The sequence below is a fragment of the Eretmochelys imbricata genome, chromosome 5 (assembly GCF_965152235.1).
Source record: "Eretmochelys imbricata isolate rEreImb1 chromosome 5, rEreImb1.hap1, whole genome shotgun sequence".
Taxonomy (NCBI): domain Eukaryota; kingdom Metazoa; phylum Chordata; order Testudines; family Cheloniidae; genus Eretmochelys; species Eretmochelys imbricata.
In genome coordinates this window covers 27305878-27333396 of record NC_135576.1, presented here as the reverse complement: position 1 = coordinate 27333396, position 27519 = coordinate 27305878, and the positions used below count along the sequence as shown (strand labels likewise).

The 27519-nt window shown below is 46.0% G+C and overlaps 1 protein-coding gene across 1 annotated transcript in view; it reads right to left on the bottom strand.

Annotated features, from left to right (window-relative positions):
• Positions 1-6253: 6253 nt before the first annotated feature.
• The window catches only part of EGFLAM (EGF like, fibronectin type III and laminin G domains), a 125584-nt gene continuing 104318 nt past the window's right edge, over positions 6254-27519 (bottom strand). The window contains exons 19-24 of the mRNA XM_077816255.1: positions 26022-26045; positions 21152-21230; positions 19068-19211; positions 17146-17229; positions 6781-6884; positions 6254-6408 (exon numbers count right to left, since the gene is read on the bottom strand). Coding sequence (XP_077672381.1) covers positions 6254-6408; positions 6781-6884; positions 17146-17229; positions 19068-19211; positions 21152-21230; positions 26022-26045 — 590 coding nt within the window. The remainder of the gene's footprint in view (positions 6409-6780; positions 6885-17145; positions 17230-19067; positions 19212-21151; positions 21231-26021; positions 26046-27519) is intronic.

Sequence of the window (27519 nt, the reverse complement as noted above, 5' to 3'; positions counted from 1 at the left end):
CAATTTTATGTCTTTTGACAAGTTGGATTTCAAAAGGTAATTAGCATGATTTTGAAGGCGGTGGAGCACTGGTATTTAGCTGTATGAATTAACATAAGGCAATTTGCTCGTTCCTCCACCATTCACAGTATATTTCAAAGCGGGATGAATGCCAAGATATCCTGTGTTTCCAATTCATTAAAATGACAGGATGTTCCTTTACTCTTTGAATTAACAGAATACAACATAGACAGGGACTGTTGATTACATTGTTGACCATACACATATAAATACACAAAAATACAAACATCATCTTCCCAAATGTCTTTTGAGGGATATTTGTTTTTCAGGATGTTTAACCCTTTCTGTGGCCATGCCTCACAGCACCCAGGACAGCTTTAGATTTCAGCTGTGGACGGTTTCCCTTGCATTGCACAGACATCTCAGGCTGAAGGAGAAATTCCTAATATGCAGCTGGGACCAATCATGTCTCAAACTTGGATACGGCATAAGTGGTTATTTTTAATCACTTCTATTTTCTGGGGCAGGCCTCACAAAGTGACAGCTTTCTGTGTTTGTAGAGCAGCCTGAGCCACGTGATGCTGAGTTCAGTGAAAAGATAAGGCCATTTGGGAGCTATGCCAAACAGAGATGCCAATAAAGAGCAGTTACTCATTTGTGAAAGTCTTGTGCAAAGAGGGCAACTGCCACAGCGTGCGCATGACACTGTGCAGTGAGGCAAATGGTGCCTTGTCCCCATATAAGGTAGTTAGAACATGATCATTCAACCCACAGAAAAAATATAGATGGGGCGGGAGGGCTACACTCATTGGAGCTGGGAATGTTTTGAGTAGTAAGCCCCAAGGCCAATTACAAGTTAGAGGGGCTTCCCCTGAAAAATAAATGGCTGAAAAGTGTAGCTGATTTTTATGAGTTGGCTTGCCCCACAAAAATGTTGTAGCATTTGACATTTTATATATAGTGCTGGAGACTTGCACCCCAAGCAAAAAAGTGATGCAGTCAGTTTTCTGTAACTGATGTAGCTAGCAGAGATGCCCCGCAGCTGGGCCCTGGGTATACCTGGACAGCATGTCTGGCCTGATGTAGTTTGTTTACCAAATGTAAAGTGTTACAAAAACTGAGTGCTTTTTAATTAAAAAACAATCACTCATGGCAAGTTAATTAAATAGAAGCAACTTTGTCCCAACAGCAGCCTGCCATAAAGTGCCCTGCCTGCGTTTGAATCCATGCTAATTTTTGTGTGCTGGTGCCACACACTAAAGATGACATCTTTTCTCTCTTGGGCAGCAGGGCGAGATGACTGAAGTAATAAGACGCACTCACAATATGTTCCCCCCGTCTGTGTCTTGTTTCCTTCTGCCTGTTTTTGTCTCTCCTGACCTCCTTCTTTGTTGCTTAGTGCATAAACTGCTCTGTGAGTGTCAGGCATGAATTCAGCTAATTCCCAAACAGCTGGCTCCTAGAAACTGGGTTGGTGCTAGGTGCCAGTGAGGGTGTGCTAAGAAGGGGAATGATTTTTGCCTTTTGAGAGGGCAGGTGAGTAGTAAATCTATGGAGGACTAAGACCCTGCCTTTGCCTGTGTTCCTGATGTCACCAGTCTACTTTATGTCTAGCTACTCGTCCATGTCAAGGACTAGTGTGTACTTAGGGCTAGGGTGGAGAAGAACTGGTGTGAAACGTCCACTAAGACAAGACAGGGTCAGTGCCACAAAGCTGCAGGAGCCTAGTCTGCTGGTTGCAGTGGGGTGTTCAAGAGACGTGGAACATTAGGATGATGAGAGGAGTGAGGTGTTGGGCCAAGCTCTTCGGACACCTATTGCCTAGGGAACTGGGGCTTTGGCATCTGGAAATAGGTGCCAACCCCCCCCCCCCCCCCAAGATTTAGGTGTCTAAGTCAGGTCAACCCTATCTGGAGAGGGGATGGAGGGACTGGAAAGTGCCCTCTCCCGAGCCCCACTGTAGCCAAGAGCCCACTGGTTAGGGCATTCACCTGGGATGTGGGAGAGCTGTTTTCAAATTCATGCTCTACCCAATTTGGAAAAGGGCCTTGAGTCCACATCCTATGTTGAGTGCCCTGACCACCAGGTTCTTTCTGGGGCTGGGGCTCTCTGTCACTCCTGTTGGAGGTATTCCACTTGGTTTAAATAAAGATTTATTGGAGAAAAGACTTAAGCCTGATTCTCCCACAGGGCTATTGAATAAGTAAATAAACTATATACATTCATGGAGGATAGGTCCATCAATGGCTAATAGCCAGGATGGCCAGGAATGGTGTGCCTACCCTCTGTTTGCCAGAAGCTGGGAATGAGCGACAGGGGATGGATCACTTGATGATTACCTGTTCTATTCATTCCCTCGGGGACACTGGCCACTGTCAGAAGACAGGATACTGGGTTAGATCGACCCTTGGTCTGACCCAGTAGGGCCATTCTTAAACACACCTGCCAGGCAGCCACAAACATTTTCACCTCCATCTGTCTTTTAAGTGTGCTCTAGAATCTCCTACAGGATTGGGCCCTGCTGGTGAGACAGGCAGGCGAATGCTTATTTTGAGAATCTTGCCATGGCTTATGTGTCAGCAAGGGTTCCAAGTGGCTCATTGACTTGGGGACAGTGGCCAGTCGTTAGGGGGTGTTGAGCATTCCCACTGGTGGAAATTTAAGCTCCTGCGGGGTTAGGTAGCAGCAGAGTGGCAATTTTAAGAACCACCGTGACTCCTAAACATTGACCTTAGGCACATAAGTCTTCTTGTGAATCTAGGCCCAAAAGACTTGCTCTGCATTTGTCAAGATATAGGCCCCAATTCTGGACTGTGTTCTGCTCCCTTTACACGACTGGCATAGCATAAAGGCGCTGGAAAGCAACCAGATTTCCCTACCTGGAGATGCTTGAAGTATTATGGCCACGTTAAAGCTCAGGAAGACACACTGCACTGGCCCCAAAGATGTGAAGTGTAGCATATAATTTATGCTCATGTAGTAATATTATATGATATTCTGCAATGATTCTATGTACAGGCAGTCTTCAACTTTACAATGTTCGAGGTACACCAAACGTTTAGAAATTGTCATCGTGTTTCGACTTTACGATGTCGGTTTTGACTTTATGATGCCTGAGCTGATATTGTTCCTATAGGAAATTCGAGTTATACCCTTTTCGACTTAAGACGCAATTTTCAGGAACCAATTGTGTCGTAAGTCCGAGTATTTCAGATTCAAGTGAACTGTGTTACTGTAAACCAAAGGGGTGTTGAAAGCAGTCATGAAAAAGCTGTTAATCTTTTCCTGCTCTACTGATTCTCCCAGGCTATTTTTGGAGCAAGCTGATTACATTGTCAAGTCCTAAAACTTGAAGGAAGAAAAAGTATTTGAGCTGCCAGTGTGCCCAGAATTTTTGTGGAGGAAAACCCTGCAGCAGTCGCAGTTCCTTGTTAACTGGGAGTGTGCTAGTCACAGCTTGCCCGCACCACGCAAAGCTGCCATGTTTTGTAACCTGTGCTGGATAGTTTTGGGTTTGTTTTTTAAACTAACTCAACCACGAGTACTGAGCATAGTTGTGTCAATGCAACAAGTTGACAGAGCATGTGTCAGGTTTTCCTGTGGAGAATGACTGACTGCTTTGTAAGGTACCATTTCTTCTTCTCCAGTCTGTGATGTCAAAATTAGAGCCCAAATAATCCTCCCTTTTTATTCCACTCTCAAGGTCTGTTTGATCCTCTCACTTTACTTCCAGCCAAGGAGTCCATCACTTCCTTTCAGACTGTCAATGTCAGTCCTTAAGCAAGCATAGGGGGCAGTGCTGAGCAATACGTGGCTTCTCCCCCACTCACCATGAGGCTGAACATGTTGCTGCTACCCCACTGCAGCTGGAATTCCAACAAGAATGTGAAACAAGTCAAAAAGCTGGATCCTTTATTGGTGGTGGTAGGTAGGCCCCTTCACTGCAGTGAGAGATTTGGTTTCTCAGCTCTGTTCTTCAAGGGGTGAGCAAGGCTATCTTTAAAATTAAAGCTGCCCAAAAGAAATCCGCTTTAAAGGAGCCCAGTATTACAGTATGCACAGCATCTGCTAGTGCAGCCATGTTTCTTATTATGCTTCATTTGCTCAGCTGGATAGGTGAGGCTGGCAACTCAGAGGTCTCACATAGCCAGTGAGGCAATCCGAGTTATGAGTGTTTGTCGGTTTGTGGCCTATTGGCCTCCCACACTAACAAACATGGAGTTTCTTAAAAACCAAACCCGCACTTTTCAAAGACCAGTCCCTGTTCCACCAACATAGCTCCTTGTCCTGAGGAGGCCTTATCTGTAATAAACTTTCTTAAAATACATAGTCATCTCCTGCCAGATGGTGATCTTTGAACAGGGCTCCAGATTTTATGACAGAGTTGAAAGGAAAGAGGAAGCAACCAGATGAAAAAAGGTAAAAGTAAATATGATTAAAGCGTCATGTAGCGCTGACCAAACAGCTGTGCTTCACAGAGACTACACATAGCAACAGAGTCACTCTTAATAAATGGTCCCATATATTTAAGGTATAGCAATAGGAGGCTCCAAGTGAATTGCCATCTCTATGTTCACAATAAAATGCAGCAGAAACCTGCTTAAATGCCTGTTTCTACATCATCTTCTAAACAAGTACTACTTGAAGAGTATATTGTCTTACAAATGTCTTCATTTAACTAATCTAGTACTTTAGCGGAACAATTTTCTATTTTATCTTATCTCTTCTGGTTCACTAGGTCTTTGAATGACCCTAGCCCTATATTAAAAGTTCAGCTACCGAGGCCAAAAATCCACCTGAGTCAATGTGCTCCGGTCAGTGCACCATATCGTGTACTGTCTTCTGGAAATAACCATACAGCCATCTTCCTCTCCTGTCCAATAGATCCAGCATCATTTCCTTGGCAGCACTCCAGTAGCTGACTAATATTCTGTAACCGCGCCTGCAGTACTGACTGATTCTGGCAGCAGTATTGGGGTTCTTGAGTTACCACATTATGGTGGCCTTTAAGGGATACACCATTATATGTGTTGCCTCATATTTTTGTTGGTTTGTTCACTGCTCACTATTCTACTTTATGTGAACACAGCCAAATGAAAATGACAAATCTCCAAACTCTGAAATTCCGACTCTCCCTGCAGCATTTTCTGTCTGTTCTGCTGATCCTATAAACATCAGTTTGACAAATACTGTTGAATAGGTTTTATTCTGATGCATGGAAAATGAAGTATTTAAGTTGGCTGCACTCTGCTACGTCCTCTTGCTTACACAGTCTGATCTTTGTGTGAAATCAGATAGATAAATACTGATGGTGAAATATCACAGTAGCAAGAGATTTTTATATCTTTTTAATCTGTTTAAGCCATGAAAGCTTCATGAACGTACAATTTTAACTGTCAAAATTTACAAAAAAGAAATCAGATTTAAAACTGGTTATAATTCACAAATATCTTCACTGACACTGTATAATACAGACATTAAACTTCCTTATATAACAAATTAAAAACAGTTTGTTTTGTTATTTTTAGGAAAATGTGCAAAGAGCTAAGTGTAGTACACCTAAACTTTAGAAGTTATACTAATTGATCAGTTCTTTTGCTGCAGCTATAAAAATATACAAGTACAAAATTACTTCTACAAAATTGGACTGTTGATTTTGCTGCTGGCAATAAAAAAGTAGACTTTAATATTAAGAATTATCCTCTTCAGCAAACAACATTGTTTTGAAACCAGGAGATGTAGGTTTTTGTTATTTACGTAGGATGGAACGTAACTTGAACACTGCAGTGAATGGTAAGAAGATCTGCTTATTCTGGGATAGAAATTTGAATGCATAGATACAGAGCCTGAAAAGATGTTAGTTGGATGATAGTCACTGTGCCATTGTAAGCTGGAAAGAATATGTTTCAATACTGTTCTGGTGGATACGTAAAAAAATCTCTATGGAATCACAACACTCATTACATCACACCTTTCTTTGTAATTTGTATGGATGTATGATCTTCAGTGTTCACTAAACATTTAATGGTTAAATGTGACATTTCCTACACAAAATACTCAGTTTGGTTGAGTCACAGAGCATGAAAAGGAGGAGAGTGGAAAATGGTCCCCCTTTGTATGATTTCCCTTCAGTTTGGTTCTTTCCTTCATGACTAACTCAAAGCATTGGCCTTAGAGTGCAGTACCGGTCATTTTGGTCTCAGCCACACCCACATCCACACAACGGTCCTTCCATGTGGAGAGTCTGCTCTTGTCACTTTGTCCCACAGGTGTTAATATTCTTCCCATCTGTGGCATCTTCAACCAGTGAAATGTGGTAATCTGTTGACAGGGTGAAGTGCGAGATACACCCCACCAGACCCCTCATGTACTGTCGGTTTGTGTGAAGTGCTATTTCTTTCATGCCACCTAGGAGAGACAGAGCGTGATCAAGTGAATGAGAAACTCATAGAAGAACATGCGCTTCCTGATTTCCACTTTAAAAAATGTAAACCACACTACAGTACTAGATTCCTATTCTAACACAAAAGGAAGCATCAGCTCTGATACAGCAGCTGGTTTCAATGAGGGTCTTCCTTCTTTTTAAATATCATTTCGTAGGCACTCAAAAATACAATTGTGATGAGCCTGATAGAGAAAACTGGGAAGCTAATCCCTTCCACCACAGCTCATAGTCAACTGTTAAAAGGAGATTAGAGCTCAGCATCTAGTTACTTGCTTTAACCACTAGCATGCAGGGTTCTCAGTGGACCACTATAGTCTACAATGGTGGTCACTTACCTACGTACAGATCTCCATTGATGTTTAATTGTCTCATCATGCCAGGTGATTTACCAGTTCTAGCACCGTAATCATCCACAGTTACCTTTCCAGACTGCCCATCCCTGAAATGGAAAATGAAATCCAGAATTTGGGTTTACTCTAGCAACTGATTCCTCCATTGCCTAGTGTAAACAATCAAGCAGCAGCAGCTCCTTCTCCACAAGGTTGGACAGCTCAGACCCATCATCACTGAGCACGGTGCTTTTATTGTGAAGGCCTGATCTTGATTTGGGGAAGATTCCATGAGGTGCTCTTCAATTGAAACACCACAGTGTCATTTGGGTGAGTAAAGTATTAAGAGGAGGCAGGAGAGAAGGAATGAGTTTCTACAGGTTGTTAAGGGGATGAAAGAAGAAAATTGAAAACAAATATGCTGAGGGTTACAAAGCAAAGGAATATGGGTGACATCACAGCAGAATTTCCAGAAGCCTTCTGCTGATCATCCCCTCTATGATATCTTTCTCAAGGTTATCCCCAGCGCTAGCCTGATGTGACCAAAGTACATAAGTTTACACCAATTGATTTTTCAACAGCAGGGTCTGCTCCTGTCCAATAATACTGGAGGGAGGAAGGGGAAGAGAAAAGGAACTGAGTTGTCCTAGGGTTTCCTTAACTCTGTACTCCTGGGGGAATTTTTTTGTAACTCTATTCTTACAGACATAGTTGCTGATAAGTATTTTGAAATAAGAAAAGGAGTACTTGTGGCACCTTAGAGACTAACCAATTTATTTGAGCATGAGCTTTCGTGAGCTACAGCTCACTTCATCAGATGCATACCGTGGAAACTGCAGCAGACTTTATATATACACAGAGAATATGAAACAATACCTCCTCCCATCCCACTGTCCTGCTGGTAATAGCTTATCTAAAGTAATCATCAGGTTAGGCCATTTCCAGCACAAATCCAGGTTTTCTCACCCTCCACCCCCCCACACAAATTCACTCTCCTGCTGGTGATAGCCCATCCAAAGTGACAACTCTTTACACAATGTGCATGATAATCAAGTTAGGCCATTTCCTGCACAAATCCAGGTTCTCTCACTCCCTCACCCCCCTCCAAAAACCCACCCCCATACACACACAAACTCACTCTCCTGCTGGTAATAGCTCATCCAAACTGACCACTCTCCAAGTTTAAATCCAAGTTAAACCAGAACATCTGGGGGGGGGGGGGGTAGGAAAAAACAAGAGGAAATAGGCTACCTTGCATAATGACTTAGCCACTCCCAGTCTCTATTTAAGCCTAAATTAATAGTATCCAATTTGCAAATGAATTCCAATTCAGCAGTTTCTCGCTGGAGTCTGGATTTGAAGTTTTTTTGTTTTAAGATAGCGACCTTCATGTCTGTGATTGCGTGACCAGAGAGATTGAAGTGTTCTCCGACTGGTTTATGAATGTTATAATTCTTGACATCTGATTTGTGTCCATTTATTCTTTTACGTAGAGACTGTCCAGTTTGACCAATGTACATGGCAGAGGGGCATTGCTGGCACATGATGGCATAAATCACATTGGTGGATGTGCAGGTGAACGAGCCTCTGATAGTGTGGCTGATGTTATTAGGCCCTGTGATGGTGTCCCCTGAATAGATATGTGGGCACAATTGGCAATGGGCTTTGTTGCAAGGATAAGTTCCTGGGTTAGTGGTTCTGTTGTGTGGTATGTGGTTGTTGGTGAGTATTTGCTTCAGGTTGCGGGGCTGTCTGTAGGCAAAGACAGGCCTGTCTCCCAAGATTTGTGAGAGTGTTGGGTCATCCTTTAGGATAGGTTGTAGATCCTTAATAATGCGTTGGAGGGGTTTTAGTTGGGGGCTGAAGGTGACGGCTAGTGGCAACCTTGCTCCAACCCCTCAGACAGAGACAAACACCTACAAGATCTCTGTCAAGCTTTCTTACAACTACAATACCCACCTGCAGAAGTAAAGAAACAGATTGATAGAGCCAGAAGAGTTCCCAGAAGTTACCTACTACAGGACAGGCCTAACAAAGAAAATAACAGAACGCCACTAGCCGTCACCTTCAGCCCCCAACTAAAACCCCTCCAACGCATTATTAAGGATCTACAACCTATCCTGAAGGATGACCCAACACTCTCACAAATCTTGGGAGACAGGCCAGTCCTTGCCTACAGACAGCCCCGCAACCTGAAGCAAATACTCACCAACAACCACATACCACACAACAAAACCACTAACCCAGGAACTTATCCTTGCAACAAAGCCCGTTGCCAATTGTGCCCACATATCTATTCAGGGGACACCATCACAGGGCCTAATAACATCAGCCACACTATCAGAGGCTCGTTCACCTGCACATCCACCAATGTGATTTATGCCATCATGTGCCAGCAATGCCCCTCTGCCATGTACATTGGTCAAACTGGACAGTCTCTACGTAAAAGAATAAATGGACACAAATCAGATGTCAAGAATTATAACATTCATAAACCAGTTGGAGAACACTTCAATCTCTCTGGTCACGCAATCACAGACATGAAGGTCGCTATCTTAAAACAAAAAAACTTCAAATCCAGACTCCAGCGAGAAACTGCTGAATTGGAATTCATTTGCAAATTGGATACTATTAATTTAGGCTTAAATAGAGACTGGGAGTGGCTAAGTCATTATGCAAGGTAGCCTATTTCCTCTTGTTTTTTCCTACCCCCCCCCCAGATGTTCTGGTTTAACTTGGATTTAAACTTGGAGAGTGGTCAGTTTGGATGAGCTATTACCAGCAGGAGAGTGAGTTTGTGTGTGTATGGGGGTGGGTTTTTGGAGGGGGGTGAGGGAGTGAGAGAACCTGGATTTGTGCAGGAAATGGCCTAACTTAATTATCATGCACATTGTGTAAAGAGTTGTCACTTTGGATGGGCTATCACCAGCAGGAGAGTGAATTTGTGTGGGGGGGTGGAGGGTGAGAAAACCTGGATTTGTGCTGGAAATGGCCTAACCTGATGATTACTTTAGATAAGCTATTACCAGCAGGACAGTGGGATGGGAGGAGGTATTGTTTCATATTCTCTGTGTATATATAAAGTCTGCTGCAGTTTCCACGGTATGCATCTGATGAAGTGAGCTGTAGCTCACGAAAGTTCATGCTCAAATAAATTGGTTAGTCTCTAAGGTGCCACAAGTACTCCTTTTCTTTTTGCGAATACAGACTAACACGGCTGTTACTCTGAAACCTGTTATTTTGAAATAAATTACCAAAATAATTGAAACTGGCCCGATTATATGGTGTTATTTTTACAAATAAAACATGCAGAATTTTAAAATATTGTGTGCAGACTTTTTAATTTTTTAGCCCAGAATTTCCCCAGGAGTATTATAAAAATGTATTGTGTTTAGACCCTATAATATGCTTGTAAATTGCTGCATGCATTAATCTCGCTTATCTGTATTCCATGCTACAGGTAAAATATGTTTGTTTTATAATTGTAACAATGCCTGCTCTGAACTTTGTGAACTCAGATGGGAAGAGTGCCTTCCCCTCTTCTCCCACCCCCACTAAATGCAGGAGGACTATCAAAAATTAAGTGGACCATCATGGGACAAAAGCTCTGTTAACTGTCCCAGCCACTTATGAAGACAGCCTTGTCCTATGGGTTTGAGTGCAGAAAGAGGGAAATAAAAATAGTTGACATAAAGATTTGTCATCCCTCTTCAGTTTGAACTCTCACAAGGCCTGGAGTTAAGAAACAAAACAGCAGAGATCCTCAGGGTTGACCTGGGGTAAGCCCATTCAGTGCTGACAGATTGCTACATCTCTGGCACCTTTTGAATCCCAGACTGAAATTCATCTGTGTATATACACTTGCTTGCTTTAACCTGTAAATAACTCTTTTTCCTAGTTAATAAATCTTGAGTTAGTTTATTACAAGATTGACTACAGGCATGGACAGTGGGTAATCGGTGGGCTTGGGTAGGCTAGCCCCTGCCAGGCCCGCCCCTCCTCCCCCCCCGCCCCGCCGGAGCCCAGAGCATCTCCCCTGCCCCCAGCTCCGGAGTGCCCGGTGGGCGGACAGGCAGCTGAGCACACTCCACCCCCACGCTGGAGAGCTGGGTGGGCAGACAGCACGGCCCCAGCCCAGCCCCTAACCCCTAGTGGTACCAGCACCAGCTCTAGCCACCCGGAGTCCCTGCCTGCAGGCCAGCCCTCACTAGCCTTAGTCGAGGGCAAGGGTGCCAGAGCCCTCCCAAAAGTGGGGGAGGCGGGGGCCCCCACCTGAGGTGGAAACAAAGGCAGCCCCCCTGCCCGTGTCCCAGGCCCCCGCACCCAGGGCAGGTGGAGGGACCCAGGCTCCTCTGGGGTTGCCAACTGTCTAATGGCCCAAACCCAAATACCCTTGCCCCGCTCCTTCTGGACCTGCTCACTCCAGCCCTCCTCCCTCCATTGCTCGCTCTCCCTCACCCTCACTCACCTTCACGGGGTTGCAGCAGGGGGGAGGGGTGCATAGGGGATTCGGAAGGGGGTGCAGGCTCTGGGAGGGAGTTTGGGTGGGGGAAGGGGCTCTGGGCTAAGGTTGGGGCAGCGGGTGGGGGTGCGGAGTGTGGGCACTGGAAGGGAGTTTGGGTGCAGGAGGGGGTGAGAGGTCAGCATCTGGGAGGGAATTTGAGTGTGGGCTCAGGGCTGGGGTGAGGGGGATGGCAGTTACCTAGGGCGGCTCCCAAAAGTGACTGGCACATCCCTCTGGCAGTGATTCAGATGGGGGAGGGGGCAGAAAGCACCGAGTGCTGCCCCTGCCCACAGGCACTGCCCCCACAACTCCCACGGGCCGCAGTTCTCAGCCAATGGGAGCTGCAGAGTCAGCGCTTGGGGCGGGGGCAGCGCGTGGAGACCCCCTTTGCCTCCCCCCCCTGGGGCCACAGGGACAGTGCTGGCCGCTTCTGGAAGCGGTGTGGAGCGAGTGCGGGCAGGAAGCCTGCCTTAGCCCCGCTGCACCGCCAGACTGTTAACACCCCAAATCTCCTGGTTTGGCCGCAATAGCCTCTGGGAGATAGGGCCTGATTCCGGGAGACTCCCAACAAAACCGGGAGAGTTGGCAACCCTTGGCTCCCCACAGCTGCCCAACCCGGCTCTCGCTGGGGGGAGGAGGACCTTGGAGCTGCAGCCCGGCCATGATAAGAGACAGGCGGGCAGCTGTGGGGATTTACTGTGGACCCTCTACCTGGCCCTGCCCAAAGCGAGCAGTTCCCTGCCCCCCAGACTTCCCTCCCAGGTCGAGTAGAGCTGTGCGAGCAGCTGTGGAGAGCCAGCGTGGAGTCACGGCCCCACCCCCTCCATTCCACCTGTCCCCCATGTCTCAGGTTCCCAGGTGGTGCACATGGGCACACGCTGCAGGCCCGTAAGGAGGTGCTCGTAGAAACATACTATTATACTGGGAGTTGGCAATGCAGGGTCTTGATCCATGTAGATGAAAATCATTGTGCAGATGCAACATGCCTTAATGGGGCAAGACTGAACCCTAACTACATATCTAACTATACTACAGGGTATTCATTCAGGCTCCTGTTCTGGCTGAGCAGTCAAGACATGATGCAGGCAAGCAGGTCCTCCCTGGGGATTGCTGGAGAGGGACTTACTGCCCATTCCCTTCTAGAATGGAGCTGACAGTTTTTAAAGTTTGGAACCCATGGGTTCAGATGTAAGCAGGTCAGGTCTCTGGCTCTAAAAATCTTAGATCTGGAGTGGGCTGGCTGCAGTGCAAGCAGGCTGCAGGTGGTGGCAGGCGAGATGGGCTGTCTCCTCCCGTTGTTGGCAGGCAGGCTGGGGGCAGAGGGAGTGGACTGTCTTTCGCTGAGGCTTTTTTGCAGGCTGGGTTTACAGACTGGGCATTTGCTGGGCCGGCATTTTAGCAGGCTGCAGGGAGATCTCTCCCCTCTGCTCCCCAGCTGGTCTGTGCCACGTGGGAAAGCCAGGCTAATCATAGCCTCCATCCTCCTTTCCCAGGCATCTGGGGCTCTGCACTGGGTCAGAAACTGCTTGCAGTCTGCCTGGTTGTTTTCTGCCTCTGATTGTGTACTGGAGATTGCTGCTGTCTTTCTTCCTCCCATTGGCTGAGGGAGAAAGGTTGCCTGGGTGACTGGAGGGGCGGGGTGTTGCCTCCCTCTCCCCTTCCCTTCTGCTGTTGGAAGTCAGCAGTGCAGGATTCTGCTATGGACCTTAGAGGAGCCCAAGCAGGGTGTCTCTTCTCTTTAGGGTGCAGCCTCCTTGCTGAGGGGGCTGGGGAGCTACAAAATCTTATCACTTGACATTATACAGCTAATAAAAGTAAGAGGGCAGAGGGTAAAATTCTTCAGAAAATGGACAGGGGCAAAGTTTTAAGATGGGTTTTTAAAAATTCCAATTGTTTAAAACCCAAAAGAAAGAAATTAGCAGAATTTTTGTTTTTAAAAGCAGGAGGGGAAGGGAGAAGAAAATAAATGAAAAAAATAGGCGACCATTAAAACACAAATACAGAAAAAAGCACCTTTCCCTCGTGATTGTAAGACTTTAGAGACTGCCTATTACTAGGGGTTTGTACAGCAGGTAACTCAAGGGAATCTTCTTCCTAACTGGGCTCTTGAGCACTTCCATAGTATAAATGTTTAATAATAATAATAATAATAATTACATTGATGTAATTGCCATTTCATGGGTTGCTTTGCTTAAGGTTGCCAACTTTCTAATTGCCCAAAATCGAGCACCCTTGCTTCACCCTCTGCCCTGAGGCCCTGTGCCTGCCATGCCCCCACTCACTCCATCCCCCTTCCCTCTGTCGCTCGCTCTCCCCCACCCTCACTCACCTTGGAGCAGGCGGTTGGGGTGTGGGAGGGGGGTGAGCTCTGGGCTGGGGGTGCAGGCTCAGGGGTGCATCCAGAAATGAGGGGTTTAGGGTTTGGGAGGGGGCTCAGGGCTGGGCAGGGGGTTGGGGTGCAGAAGGGAGTGAGGGCTCTGGCTGGGGGTGCAGGCTCTGGGGTGGGGCTGGGGATGAGGGGTTTGTGGTGCATGAAGGGGCTCAGGGCTGGGGTGTGGACTCCAGGAGGGAGTTTGGGGATTCTAACCTGGGGCAGGGGGTTGGGGTGCAGGAGTGGATTTGGGCTCCAGCCAGGCAGCACTTACCTCAGGTGGCTCCCAGAAGCGGACAGCATGTCCAGCTCCTAGGAGGAGGGGCCAGGGGACTCTGCGCACTGCCTGCGCTCACAGGTGCTGCCCTCACAGCTCCTTTTGGCCATTGTTCCTGGCCAATGGGGGCTGTGGAGTCGGTGCTCAGAGCAGGGGCAGTGTGGTGAGCCTCCTTGGCCACCCCTGTGCCTTGGAGCTACAGGAAGATGCTGACCGCTTCCAGGAGCAGTGCGGAGCCAGGGCAGGTAGGGAGCCTGCCTTAGCCCCACTGTGCCGTTGAGTGGACTTTAAGCAGCCATGCTGACTGGAGCCTTCAGAAAACCAGACATCTGGCAACCCTACTCCTGCTTTCACTGAAATCAGTAGCATATGAAATGTGCTATTTTCAGCCTCTGGGTTCAAGATAGCTAGCCAAGCTGCCAAAGAAAGGGGTTTGCTCTCTTGATGATGGGGGCACTTAACTCCCATTAGTGTACCTCCCAAAATGCCTAAGCCATAGTGTTTCTGCTGTTCTAAATACTTTGGAAAAATAGTGATATAGATGCAACACTACAACACAGGTACTAACCCACACTTAGAATTTTATTTATCTGGAAAGTTCAAAATATCGCTCTTAACTCAAATGGCAATCTGAGATAAGACACACATGGAATCAAATGAAACAGCCTTCAAGTGAGAGGTATGGATTTAAGTACACGCCTACCACAGCCTCTATAACTAACCATGCACTACTAGGGCAGACTGGTTTGAGCTATGCCTGACTTCGAGGCTGCTCTTTGCCTAGATCATCTTGAGTATGACAATGTTTGTTTGTAATTCTTCTGCCACATGAGTTCAAAGTCGCTAAGCGTTTAGGGCCAAAGGTCCGTGCCATAGAATTATAGAAATGTTGAACTGGAAGAGATCCAAGGGGTCATCTAGTCCAGTCTCCTGCACTGAGGCAGGACTAAATATTATCTAGACCATCCCTGACAGGTGTTTATCTCACCTGTTTGCTTTTAGGCTTTCCTAAACGCCTCAATGATGGCAATTCCACAGTCTTCCTAGGTAATTTGTTCTATTGCTTTAACTACGCTTACAGTTAGGAAGTTTTTACTAATGTCTAACCTAAATTGCCTTCACTGCAATTTAAGCCCATTACTTCTTGTCCTGTCCTCAGTGGTTAAGAAGAACAATTTATCACCTTCTTCTTTGTAACAACCTTTAAAGTACCCGCAGACTTATCATGTACCCCCTCAATCTTCTCTTCTCCAAACTAAACAAACCCATTTTTCTCCCAATCTTTCCTCATAGGTCACCTTTTCTAGACCTTTAATAATTTTTGTTGCTCTCTTCTGGACTTTCTCCAATTTGTCCACATCTTTCCTGAAACGTGGCGCCCAGAACTGGACACAATACCCCAGTTGAGATCTTACCAATGCTGAGTAGAGTGGAAGAGTTACTTCCTATGTCTTGCTTACAACACTCCTGCTAATACATCCCAGAATAACTTTCACTTTTTTTGCAACACAATTACATTGTCGACTCATATTTAGTTTGTGATCCACTATTATCCTCAGATCTTTTTCTGAAGTATTCCTTCCTAGGCAGTCATTTCCCATTTTGTATTTGTGCAATTGATTATTCCTTCACAAGTGTAGTACTTTGCATGTGTCCTTACTGAATTTCATTTTATTGATTTAAGACCATTTCTCCAGTTTGTCATGATCATTTTGAATTCTAATCCTGTCCTCCAAAGAGCCAGCAACTTCTCCCAGCTTGGTACCATCCACAAACTTTAGAAGTGTACTCTCTGTGCCATTATCCAAACCATTGATACAAATATCAAATAGAACCAGACTCAGGACAGATACTTGATCACTCAATGTGCCCTTTGAGCTTGATTGTGAGCCATTGATATCTACTCACCTTAGAGTAGGTTCATCGAGGCTACATTTCTCTAGTTTATTTATGAGAAGGTCATGTAACACAGTATCAAAAGCCTTACTAAAGTCAAGATATATCACATCTACTGCTTTCCCATATCCACAAGACTTGTTACACCATCAAAGAAGGTTATTAGGTTGATTTGGCATGATTTGTTCTTGAATAGATCCATAAAGACAGTTGCTGATCACCTAATTTTCTTCTAGATGCTTATGAAGTGATTGATCATTTACTTCATTATCTTTCCAGGTACCAAAGTTAAGCAGACAGGTCCCTGGGTTGTCTGTTTTCCTTTTTTATAGATAGGCACTATATTTTCCCTTTTTCCATGGGTGGTGAGTGGAACCTCTGTTCGGGGAGGCTAGCCCCTGGCTCTGCCCCTTCCACCTGTGCCCCCCCCCCACCCCTCACAACCAGAGCCCGGAGGCCCCTGCGGCCAGAGCAAAGAGCTCCCTCCGCACCCCCCCCACACACCACCCGGAGGATCTCTGAGCGCCCCCGTCAGCCGGAGGAGCCCTGAGCTGGCCGGAGGCCCGAGCACCGCAACCACCCCGCCCCATCCGGTCAGAGGAACCCCAGGCTGGCTGAAACCCTGGTTCCCCCCACCCTCACACCTGCCCGGAGGAGCCCCAAGCCCCCCATCTGTCTGGAGGAGCCCCAAGCCCCCCGCCCCTTGCCTGGAGGAGCCCCGGGCCAGCCGCAGCCGTGACGCACCTCCCCTCCCCAGACTCCAAGCCGCCCAGGAAAAGCTGCAGCACGACAGGTTCAGGGGGCAGCTGAGGAGGCAGCATCTCTCTGGAGTCCAGGGAAATTACTAATGACCCCGGGAACCTGAATAGCACATACCACCGCCTCAGCAGCCCCAGAACCTGCACGGGGCATAATAAAGCAAAAACTTCCCCCACCAAACCTGCAACTGGGTGTCCAGTGGCAGCAGCAAGTGCCACAGGAGGCTCTGCCTCCCCTGGCCTACTATACCTGCTGCCCATGCCTTTTCCAGTGCTTTGGAATCTCTTCCATCCTCCATGAGTTCTGCAAGATAATTGCTAATGGCTCAGAGATCTCTTCAGCCAGTTCCCTAAGTATTCTAGCATATATGTCACCAGGCCTTCCGACCTGAAGACATCTAACGTGTCTAAATGTCAATGGAGCTGCAAGCCTTTGCACCGCCTGGGGATCTGGCCCTTACAGTTTTCTTCTGTTTTAAGTTTCTTATCAGGGCACTTCTCTGGTGCAATCTCCAAAATGGTTCCTAAATAAATGAGACTGTTGATAACATGAAGCTGGACTTACCGAACTGCCTTTACTCTGTGCCACCTGCCATCATTGAAAGAGCCATTCACCATTATAGAAGCAATGCCACTGCCCAGATTGTAGCTAAAATGTTAAAAACAAATAGATGTTGTTTACGTCCCTTATGGGACCCTGAGTCCCCAACACACTGTCCAGGGAGCCTCATCCCTTGGCCCCAGCTTTGATTTGACCACCTAAGCTACACCTTGCAGCCAGCATCCTTGGGGAAGGGCTTGGACTCCCTTTGAAGGCTACCTTCATTGGATGGAGGGGGCTGCAGGGTGACATGTGCCACTTCTTTACTCTCCAAAGGCAGAGGGTGCTGCTTCCACAGCACTGCTAGGCCAGCAAGTGAGATCAGCCATAACATTGAGGGCTCCTGTATGGTGGTTTTTCATAGAAACAGAAGGCTAAAAAGATGAGTAACCCACAAATCTTTTAGCTTAATAGGGCCACATTATAGGAGCGAATAAAACAACTAACCTGAAATTCACAAAAGGATCATTTGTATTAGGGGGAACATGAAGTGTATGATGTTAGCAAGGGGCATGGTCCAGTGCTCTGAGCACAAAACCAAGAACTCCTCCATTTCAATGTCTCTGTCTCTGGGTTAGTCTACAGTACGCAGTCTCTGCCAATAGAGCTACAGCGACAGAGCCCTGTAGGTGCAGCATATGCTGACAGGAGGAGTTTTTCTGCTGGTATAGTAATACCACATGCCAGTTCTGGAGCACGGACCCAGGTCTTCCACATCCCAAGTGAGCGTGCTAGCCAGCAGGCTATTGGAGAGACAAGGTGTGTGAGGATTCTTTCATTGGACCAACTTCTGTTGGTGAGAGAGTCAAGCTTTCTCACCAACAGAAGCTGGTCCAATAAAAGATATTACCTCACCCACCTCGTCTCTAATATCCTGGGCCCAACAGAGCTACAACTACACAGCATACAACAGACTATTGCACAGCCTGAGGTGGGTTGCTTTCATTATCTCCTGCTGAAACTGTTTTGCTCTGTATAAATAGTGAACTATTAATCAGGCCAAAGAAAGAGAAAGACTGACTCAGAGGTTAGAACACTCATTTGGGATATGAGAGATCTGGGTTCAGTCCTTGCTCCAAAGAACATGTAATTATTTGGAAGTACTGGCTGTCCTAATGAAAACTATGAAACCCGTGAACTATTTCATCTACTGTTTCAGGTCCCTGTTTCGCATACACTGAGACAGCTAAGATTTTTGCAAGGTTAACCACAGGAAACCACATGAAAATACCTTTATAGCAACCATTACAAGATAAGCTTTGGAATGGGAAACTTAGTATTTGTATCTATGAGATTCAGCCACAACCAGATAAAGCCAAAACGTTGATAATGTATCTTGGCATTAGACTATCATCAATTAATTGGTTTAAAAAGCTTTTCCATTTGTGAACAGCTATAATAATGTTTAAAGATGACCTGCTCTAGTTCATTGTTTGCCTTATTTAATCTGAAAATAAATTCTAACACAGAAAGACATGGCTTCCTCCAATCAATATCCCACCAGAGCACTCTGAGATAAGCCACTCAAAAGCTATCTGAGCACTTAAAATAAAAAAAAATTCCTCTGAGAGCACATGACTTTGTGTGTGTTGTCTGATGTGCCCGGGTTTTAGATTTTGGTTTTTTTTGGCAGTAAGAATATTTGAATTTGAAAACAATTTGGTGCTTGACACAGGGGGAAAAAAATGTAAAACCAAGTAGCAGGGTGCATTTGAAACACACAGGCACCTATCCAAGGGACCAAACAAATTTAAACTCTATCAGTGCACAAGACCATGAAGTTATAATCCCAGGGGTCCTTGCTCCATGTTGAAAGGTAATAACATTACTGTACAGCGTGGTGATTTGTGCACACTGTGTAAATAATTAAACCAATTAGAGATTACCTGAATACTAACGCTCCTTCTTGAAGACCTAAAGAAATGAAATCACTATTAGGGCGCATGGGACTGTCTCCCCTCCACATCAGCAGACCATCCTTCAGGGTAGTCTTGAACCTCATGAACACGTTTGATCGTGATCCTGATACTCTGTTTGATTGGGAGAAAAAATAATCACACAGGAAAGTTATGAGATGGGTTTTTTCCCCCCTTTTTAACTTTACCAATGTACCTCTCAACACAAGGCTGTTTAGGGACATATAGGCTGGGTACTCTAACACTCAGCAAGGTATGATTTGATACCATAATACATATTTTACTCTGATCACAGTTAAACTTCCCCTTCTCAGTGCAAAATTCCTAGAAATGCTATTGCAGTGTTGGAATCCTTGGTTCTATGAAATGTACTGGCAGGAGCTATCACAGCCCTGCAATTTAGTACAGGCTGTGGGTATAGCGAGGGTAACTGCCAACGTGTGGTGCTATTTTATTTGGCATGTAATAAATGGGGTCAGCCCCAGAGAACATACAGACTACAGGCCCATAAACATTACCAGGAAGTGCTTGCTGCTGCAAGTAGTCCCATCCAGGAAGGTGCGGGGGGGAGGGGGGATGGAAACTCCCCCTGGCCATAATCCCAGGCAGTTCTGGTCTCTCCAGGATTCTGGGAAGCAGCGAACCGAGGCCAGACCCAGGGGGCCATTAGGTACAGCCAGGGGGGGCACTTTCCTGCCCAGGGAAAAGACCTGAGCACAGAGGATGGGCTGCAGCTGGTGCGTCAAGTGGATACCCCTCCCACCAAGCACCATCCCAGGATAGTTCACAGTGCCAAGCCTGCACAGGACAGCTATGATTGGGCCATTGCACTACCAGTGATTGCAGCTCGGGAAGGTGTGTGTGTGTGTGTGGGGGGATGCTGCTTGCTGACTCCCGCCCCCCACCCCCCGAAATCACACCCCGGCCAGAGCTCCAGGAGGAGATACCCCCCGCTCCCCAATTCAGGCCATGCTGGTCACTGACAGCTTCAATCCCATCTCCCATGACTGGCCCAGGTGAGAGTGATTGAAGCGGTCAGCGACCACCATGGCCTGGAGCAGGAGTGGATGCTTCTCCTGGGCCTCTTGGCTGTGGCTCCCCACATCCCAGAGCCCTGTGCTGCCATCTCCTCATGCTGTCTCCTCCAACTCTGCTGCTTCCAGGGCTGCTTCAGAAGGGGAGGAGAGGGCTCAGCGAGGTCATACATGGGCTGGGCCCCCACCTTAGGAAAATTCTAGTTGTGCACCTATTGCCATCAGTGTCAGCACTGTAGTGCCAGTTCCAAGTGTTGATGGGATCAGGCCCAATGTTCAGGAATGACTTGATGAGGAATGATTACAAATACAGAGGCGGGGAGGGAGGGAAGGGTAACAGCACTAGACCCTTGGTGATGGCAATATCAGAGAGATTCCAAATTTGTTTTGCCTATATAGGCCTGATCTGGTAGGCAAGCTCTGAGCACGCTTACCCCAGCATGCCTTGCAGGAGAGTTAGGCAGAGCATTAGCTCTCTTCTCTCACTGCCTGTACTGCTCTAGGGCTTGGACACCTGGCCTGGGGCGACAGGATGCATATTCAGAAGTAGAAATATAGGTGCCTATGGAATTTTTACTGCAAAAACTTAGATGTTAAGCAAGTTTAGGCACTACATGGTTCAGGGGCAGCTTACTGGGGACTTTGTGAATCCCAGTTGGACCAGATTCTGGGATTTAGGTGCCTAAAGGGGCAGTTAGGCACGTAAGTCCGTTTATGAACCTAATGCTCTGTCTCTTAGGTTCTCATCTGTAAAACAGGGAGAACAGCACTACTCTACCTCATGGAGATGTTAAGAGGATAAACACAATAAAGACTGAGAGGTGCTCAGATGCTAGTGATGTGGGGATATAAGTATGATTAAAAAGTTTGTTTTTCTAACATTAAGAAACATATTCCATGTGGCAACCATGGCTTAGCAGGACTAACTGATGGTACAATAGGACCTACTTACACAACATCTTTTATAGTTTAATGGTAAAGGAAAAGCAGAATCATTTAGGGTCAGGGTCGGTAAATTACCTTTTGAGGATATCCGGGTTATCATATGTGAGGTAACTACGGCCAATGAACTGTGGGATTTCAATGGCTTCTGTAACGGCTGGAAAAGTGAAAGAAAATCAAAGACTATCAGCTAGTGGCAGGAAAATACAGTGAATTGACTGCTTCACTGATTCAGTTTCTTTACTCCATTTACAGCCACTACTCACTGACACTAAGCCAAGCTGACAGCACAGATAAACTGCTGAGCAAAATAGCCGAGCTGTTTTGCACCCAAGGGTGGGGAAAAAGTCAAGAAATCTTTGTCCATGCCCACACCCAAGGGTGGGGAAAATGTCAAAAAATCTTGTCCATGCCCACACCCAAGGGTGGGGAAAAAGTCAAGAAATCTTGTCCATGCCCACACCCAGCCCTATTCTCTCTGCCTGAGGCTTTCTTTTCATATTCAATTTATCCTCCCACTGCGGAAAGTAGTTCCTAGCTGAAAAATGGAGACAGTAAGAGGTCGGGTGACCAGAGGGCCCAATTTTATAGGGACAGTCCCAATTTTGGGGTCTTTTTCTTATATAGGCTCCTATTACCCTCCACCCCCGTCCCGATTTTTCACACTTGCTGTCTGGTCACCCTACTAAGAGGTAAAATGGTCCTAACATCTATTTTTGCCTGTTTTACCCAGTGTTTACAGACTCCTCCCTGAGCCCAGATAACCATTCAGCAGAAATTTGTGGTTCAACCGCCCTGCCCTTCCAATTCTTGCCTTTTATTGAAGAAACTAAATTGGGTTTCTGATTTAGTGTTCTCAACAGAGCGTGTTCTGTGGCCCAACACTGTTGCTGAGCGGGCTCTAGTCTCCTGGGGCGGGGGGGGGGGAGGGGTGGCAGCAGGAGGGGTAGGTTTAGAGCTCCCACTTTTCCCTTTCTGACCTCTTCCTCTAGAGCCCTGTTTCTTCCTGTACTTCTGGCCACCCTCCAGCCTGACTTTGCCCAGCTGGGGGCCATGGCAGTTGCTCCTGAGCAGTGTCCTTCCTTGCATAGGCCCAACTTCCTCTATTCCCACGGGGTGCTTGACCCTCAGCTCTGCCCCAGGCCCTGCCCCCCACTCCACCCCTTCCCCCAAGCCGCTGAACAGCTGATCGTGGCAGGTGGGAAGTGCTGGGAGGGTGGGGGAGGAGCTGATTGGCAGGGCCGCCGGTGGATGGGAGGCGCTGTGGGGGGCAAGGGGGAGTCACTGATCCACAGGGCTGCTGGTGGGTGCTCCAGCACCTATGCTTCCTTGGCAACTCCCAGTACAGATAACGGCAGGGGAAGAGCAGGAGGCTGCTGTTGCAAGTGTGGTTCCAAATGCTCTGGGAGGCATTGTAGGTAGAAGCCCTTGCTCTTGGGCAGTGGACCAGAAACTCAGCTGGTGTAAATTAGCCTAGCCTCATTGAAGGCAACAAAGAAGCTGGCTCATAATTTCAATGGTTCCAAGACAAGCTCTACCACTCTCTATCCCTTCAAGTGGCGAGAGGCTTTAGGAGCCTCTCAGGAAGTTTCACAGTAGGCTTGGAAGCCAGATCAAGCCTGCCCACATCTGCCTAAGAACAAAAATGGCTAATGACTGGCAATGTTTGCTAATTCACATCTGCTCCCATAAGAGCGACAAATGCTTTTCTGCTCTGTTTTCACTACTAAATTTCTATCCTGAGATTTACATAACATCCTATTTCTTTCTAGGCTGTGATTATTGCAATATCTAGTGGTCCATAAATAAGGGAAAGCGAACAATATACATAGCTGTTGGTTTGGACTAGTCATTTCCCCTTGTTTGGGGAAAAGAGCTCTTTTGCAATATTCTGGACAATATACTCACACTGAAGCCAGTAGAGAAGTGACTGAGTTTGAGCATTCAGCATACAGAGGATTTGTGGGGAAGAACAGTTGAGAAAGGCTCTGCTGTGGCCGCAATTTTTGTGTGAATGTCCTGCAATTTGCTGCAGTGCTCACACAATTGATCATTTCCTTAATAATACAGTTTATGGATTCATAAAATAGCTGAATTCATTTCATCCATCTGCTAGCAGTTAGTATCAATTCCTCCTTCTCCAGAAGGTTTTAATGAACTTTTCAAATGCTTTGCTATAAGTGTATGTTCCATTCAAAGGACAAGTGCGGAAAGAGTTTGGCAGAATGAGCAGTAAAAACCTCAGTTCTTTTATTTCACTGATGGAAGCAATTACAATATTTTTAAAATTGAAAATTTTATTAATTGAAACAATTTTTAGGTGGCTGAAAAAGCTACTCTAGGATAATGCCCCCCCACTCCTCACCCCTCACCTCCATTTCTATAGCACATCAACATTAAAATGAGCACTATTCAGATGGAGGTTTGTGGTTTAATTACTAGACTGGGAGAAAGGAGATCTGGATTAAATTCCCAACTCTGCCACAGACTTCCTATGTGATCTTGATCAAGTCCCTTAGGTCCTAATCCATTTAAAATTAAGCAGGAGCATAAATCTTTGCAGGATTAAGGCCTTAATCCCTCCGTGACCCAGTTTTCAATCTTCTGTTTGAATGCTGAAGCCTCTGCTGCTACAGCTTGTATGCCATAGCTATTTAAATTACAAGCTTCTCAGTACAGGGATTGTCTCTCACTTGTGTTTGTACAGTGCCTAGCACAATGGGGTCGCACTGTTGCTTGGGGCTTCTAGTCACTACTGTTAATACAAAGTTTTCGTAATTTGTGCACACTGAAAGCCACCAGCAGCAATAAGGGCAAACTGGGAATTTCAGAAGGTAACATATGGCTTTTGCATCAGTAAGGAAATTAGGAAAACTGTCCAATGTGTCTGAAGAGAAAACCATGTGTTGTGCAACACTACTGAAAGACTGAAATCTGTTTCAGGTTTCAAAAGAAATTGTATTATAATTGGGCCTGGCAGTCACTGCATGAATGGAAAAGCTGTAGGCCAGATGGTCTCTGACCCTAGTGTGGGTGAGCAAGATAGTGCAAGGATTCAAGGAACCCTCCTCCTGCTGCACACAGATTGGGGATGGCAGAGTCCTTGCTGCCTAGAGGCTCAAAGGGGTAGCCCCATTTGTGCACCATGTATTGCCCTTGCTGGAACAGACCTGAGCAGTTTCGCTTCCCTACTCAGAGCAATGCCTAAGGGTATGTCTACGCTGCAATTAAAAGCCCACGGCTGCCCTGTGCCATCTGACTTAGGCTCGCAGGGCTCGGGGCTGTTTAATTGCAAGGTAGATATTGGGGCTCAGGCTGGAGCCTGGGCTTTAGGACTCTGTGAGCTGGGAGGGTCCCATAGCTTGGCTGCACCCCAAGCCCAAATGTCTACACTGCAATTGAACAGCCCTTTAGCCTGAGCCCCGCGAGCTTGAGTCAGCTGGCATGGGCCAGCAAAGGGTGTCTAATTGCAGCGGAGACATACCCAAAGAGACACAATCTAGCCCTCTGTCTTTATTAGTGCTGAGTCCTTGGTATGCTCTTCCTTTGCTATTGACTCTGACTGAGCTAGATTGTCAGTCTGAATTCTATCTAGGCTAGCAGTAACCAAAACATGTCACCATCTAAATGGTTTCCCAGCAGACAGGTGCCCAAACCACTTCTCTAACTGAAAACCTAGTTAACAGTCATGGCAGAGGATGGCCTGAATGGCCATGGTGAGCACTGAACTACACTAAAGCAACTAAAGCGCGAGTTAGACACCCAAGTCCAAAATTTAGGCATGATGGAGATCCTCAAAACCCCTGTTAAATTGCTACGTAACCCTGGAGGTGCCTAAACCCCCTTGGTGCCCTAACTGCTGGACTCTGGGATATTCTGATGTGGGTCTCTCTCCATCTCTCTTGTTGAAGCTGTCCCACTATGGATAAATAATAAAATGTGCATTGGGCCAGAAAAAGACTGACTCTATAGCCCAGTGGTTATACTGACTGAAGTTGAGAAACCCACATCCAAATCCCTTCGCCTCATCAGGGAGAGGTGGGAATTGAACTGGAGTCTTCCACATCCAGGGTGAGTGCTTTAACCACTGGGCTAAAGGTTATACAGGGGTTGTATAACCCCTTGCCCCTGGCTGTCGTGTGTGGAGTTAGGTGTACTCCACCATACTGGCTAGAAACAGCTTAGATGCCTGACTCCAGGAGACGGGCTCCCGGCCTTGGACCCCAAGCAGAGATAGCACCTCCCTCCAGCCTGGACTTAGGTGCCTAACTCCTTGAGAGGGGTGAGACTTAGGATACATCACTCGCCTCAGTATCTCCCACTGGCGAGTTTATGCAACTGTCTGCCTGGCATGCTGGCTTTTGTGGATCTCATCCTCAGGGGCCTATCTTTCCCCATTCACTGAACAGAGAGCCTAGGAGCCTAACTCAAAGTTTGTGGACTCAACTGGATAGGTAGGCATCTAAAAGTTAGGCACTGTAATACAAGGCATTGCAACAATTAAGTGTCTGTTGATTTGGGCTTTCCCTCTGACTCCTGAGAACCCTCCAGGGTTGGGTTGAGACACACAGGGAGCAGCAGTGCAGGATTCCAAAAAGCGCTCTGTCAGCTGGTGCAGACCCTTTTTTTCTGGAATACAGGGACTTTGCTTCTGTCTCTAGCATGGTCAGTGTGGCACTCTCAATGAGTTCTGAAGTCACATTTAAAAACACTAACACGACGAGGTGCTGGAGAATTACTGTATAACCTCAAAAAAAGAACAGGAGGATGTGTGGCACCTTAGAGACTAACAAATTTATTTGAGCATAAGCCTTCATGAGCTACAGCCCACTTCATCGGATATTTTTGGCTTGCATGCAGACTGCAGTGTAAATCCAGCTATCACCTTGACAGAGTAGGCACAGACATGCAGAGACAGAGCAGTTTTCACACCATTTGCAGTACTTACTGTTAAAGCAGTAATTCCCACACTCTGCAGTGCGTCAGCGTAAAACAAAACAAGAACATGTAGATTTTATTTTTCAATGGTTTTAAAATCTCAATTTCAATAGTCTGCCCTGTTTTAAGCAGGTCTTTCCTTCACTGAGCTTTCCCTGCTTCATTTTTGCAGTGTATCTCTAGATAAAGTGGTGGTATGATGAGAGGAACAATCTTAGAAGGTAGGGCACGCTCTTTCTATTGTCTTTAGGCAATAATTTAGTTTTATCTACTTAAAATGCACAAATGGTGAAATTCATCCCTCTGCAGAGGGACACATCAAATATTATTTTGAGGTCTTAAGTGATGTATCAGACATGCGTAGACTTCAGCACAAGGCTGAATTTCACACAAAGGGAAAAAGAGTGGTTAGCTTTTTTGGTACTTCTTACTATTAAATATTAATTACCATGACCACTCATCACAGCTTATACAGAAAACATACAACAATGATTTCAGCAGAAAACTATTGACTCCTCATCCAGTTAAGACATCCAAGTATGTGTCTTATGTACTCGCACTTATATCACCTTGGTTAAATGTTCAAAGGTGCTGTGTGTGACTTAGGGTCCCTAAGTCCTATTTTCAAAAGTGACTTAAAAACTGACAAGCCTAAGTCTCATTGGAAAAGGTGCTTTTTAACATAATCACCTCTTGATCTGAGAAGTGCTCTTAAAATGTCGCCACAGAAATTTGGTTAAAACAAATTTGAATTTTAATCTAGTATGTTTGTGAAACAATGTTCAGGGCATTGGAAGGAAGTTGACAAGACTATCTCTAATTCATTAACTGGCCCTTAACTCATGCTGTAGATGTCAGTACTGCAGTACACATAGCTGTGTATGTAAGGCTTCTCCACTAGCACCCCCCTGTAAATACCTAGACAATAAAATGACAAACCAAAGACTCTGGAATTAATGATGCTCCATCTTTAGTTAAATCACAATATTATCAATGTAGGGCATTTTTGCATTTTTTTATTTTTAATAAAATGTATTTGTTGTGCTAAATTTCTTCTTTTGAGAAGAAAAGCTTATTTTTTCATCATGACTTAACCGAAACACGTACTTTTCATTTGAAAAACTGTCTGTGATAATTAAAGAGTGAAATTTTAATGTCCTTCTAAATTAGCATGCTGGTGTAGCACAATCATTTCCCTAGTGAGTCTCCCAAGATAATACTTGACAGAAGGGAAACAACCCCATCTAGTGGAATAACACTGGTTTCAGAGTAGCAGCCTCGTTAGCCTGTATTCGCAAAAAGAAAAGGAGTACTTGTGGCACCTTAGAGACTAACCAATTTATTTGAGCATAAGCTTTCGTGAGCTACAGCTCACTTCAGCTGTAGCTCACGAAAGCTTATGCAGGAATAACACTGTGTGCATGTTTTCCATGTTTATGCAATCTTAACTCTCTTTCATAAACCTACTGGTTTGAAATACACTATTGTCTCTTTGAGTAGAGGAGAAC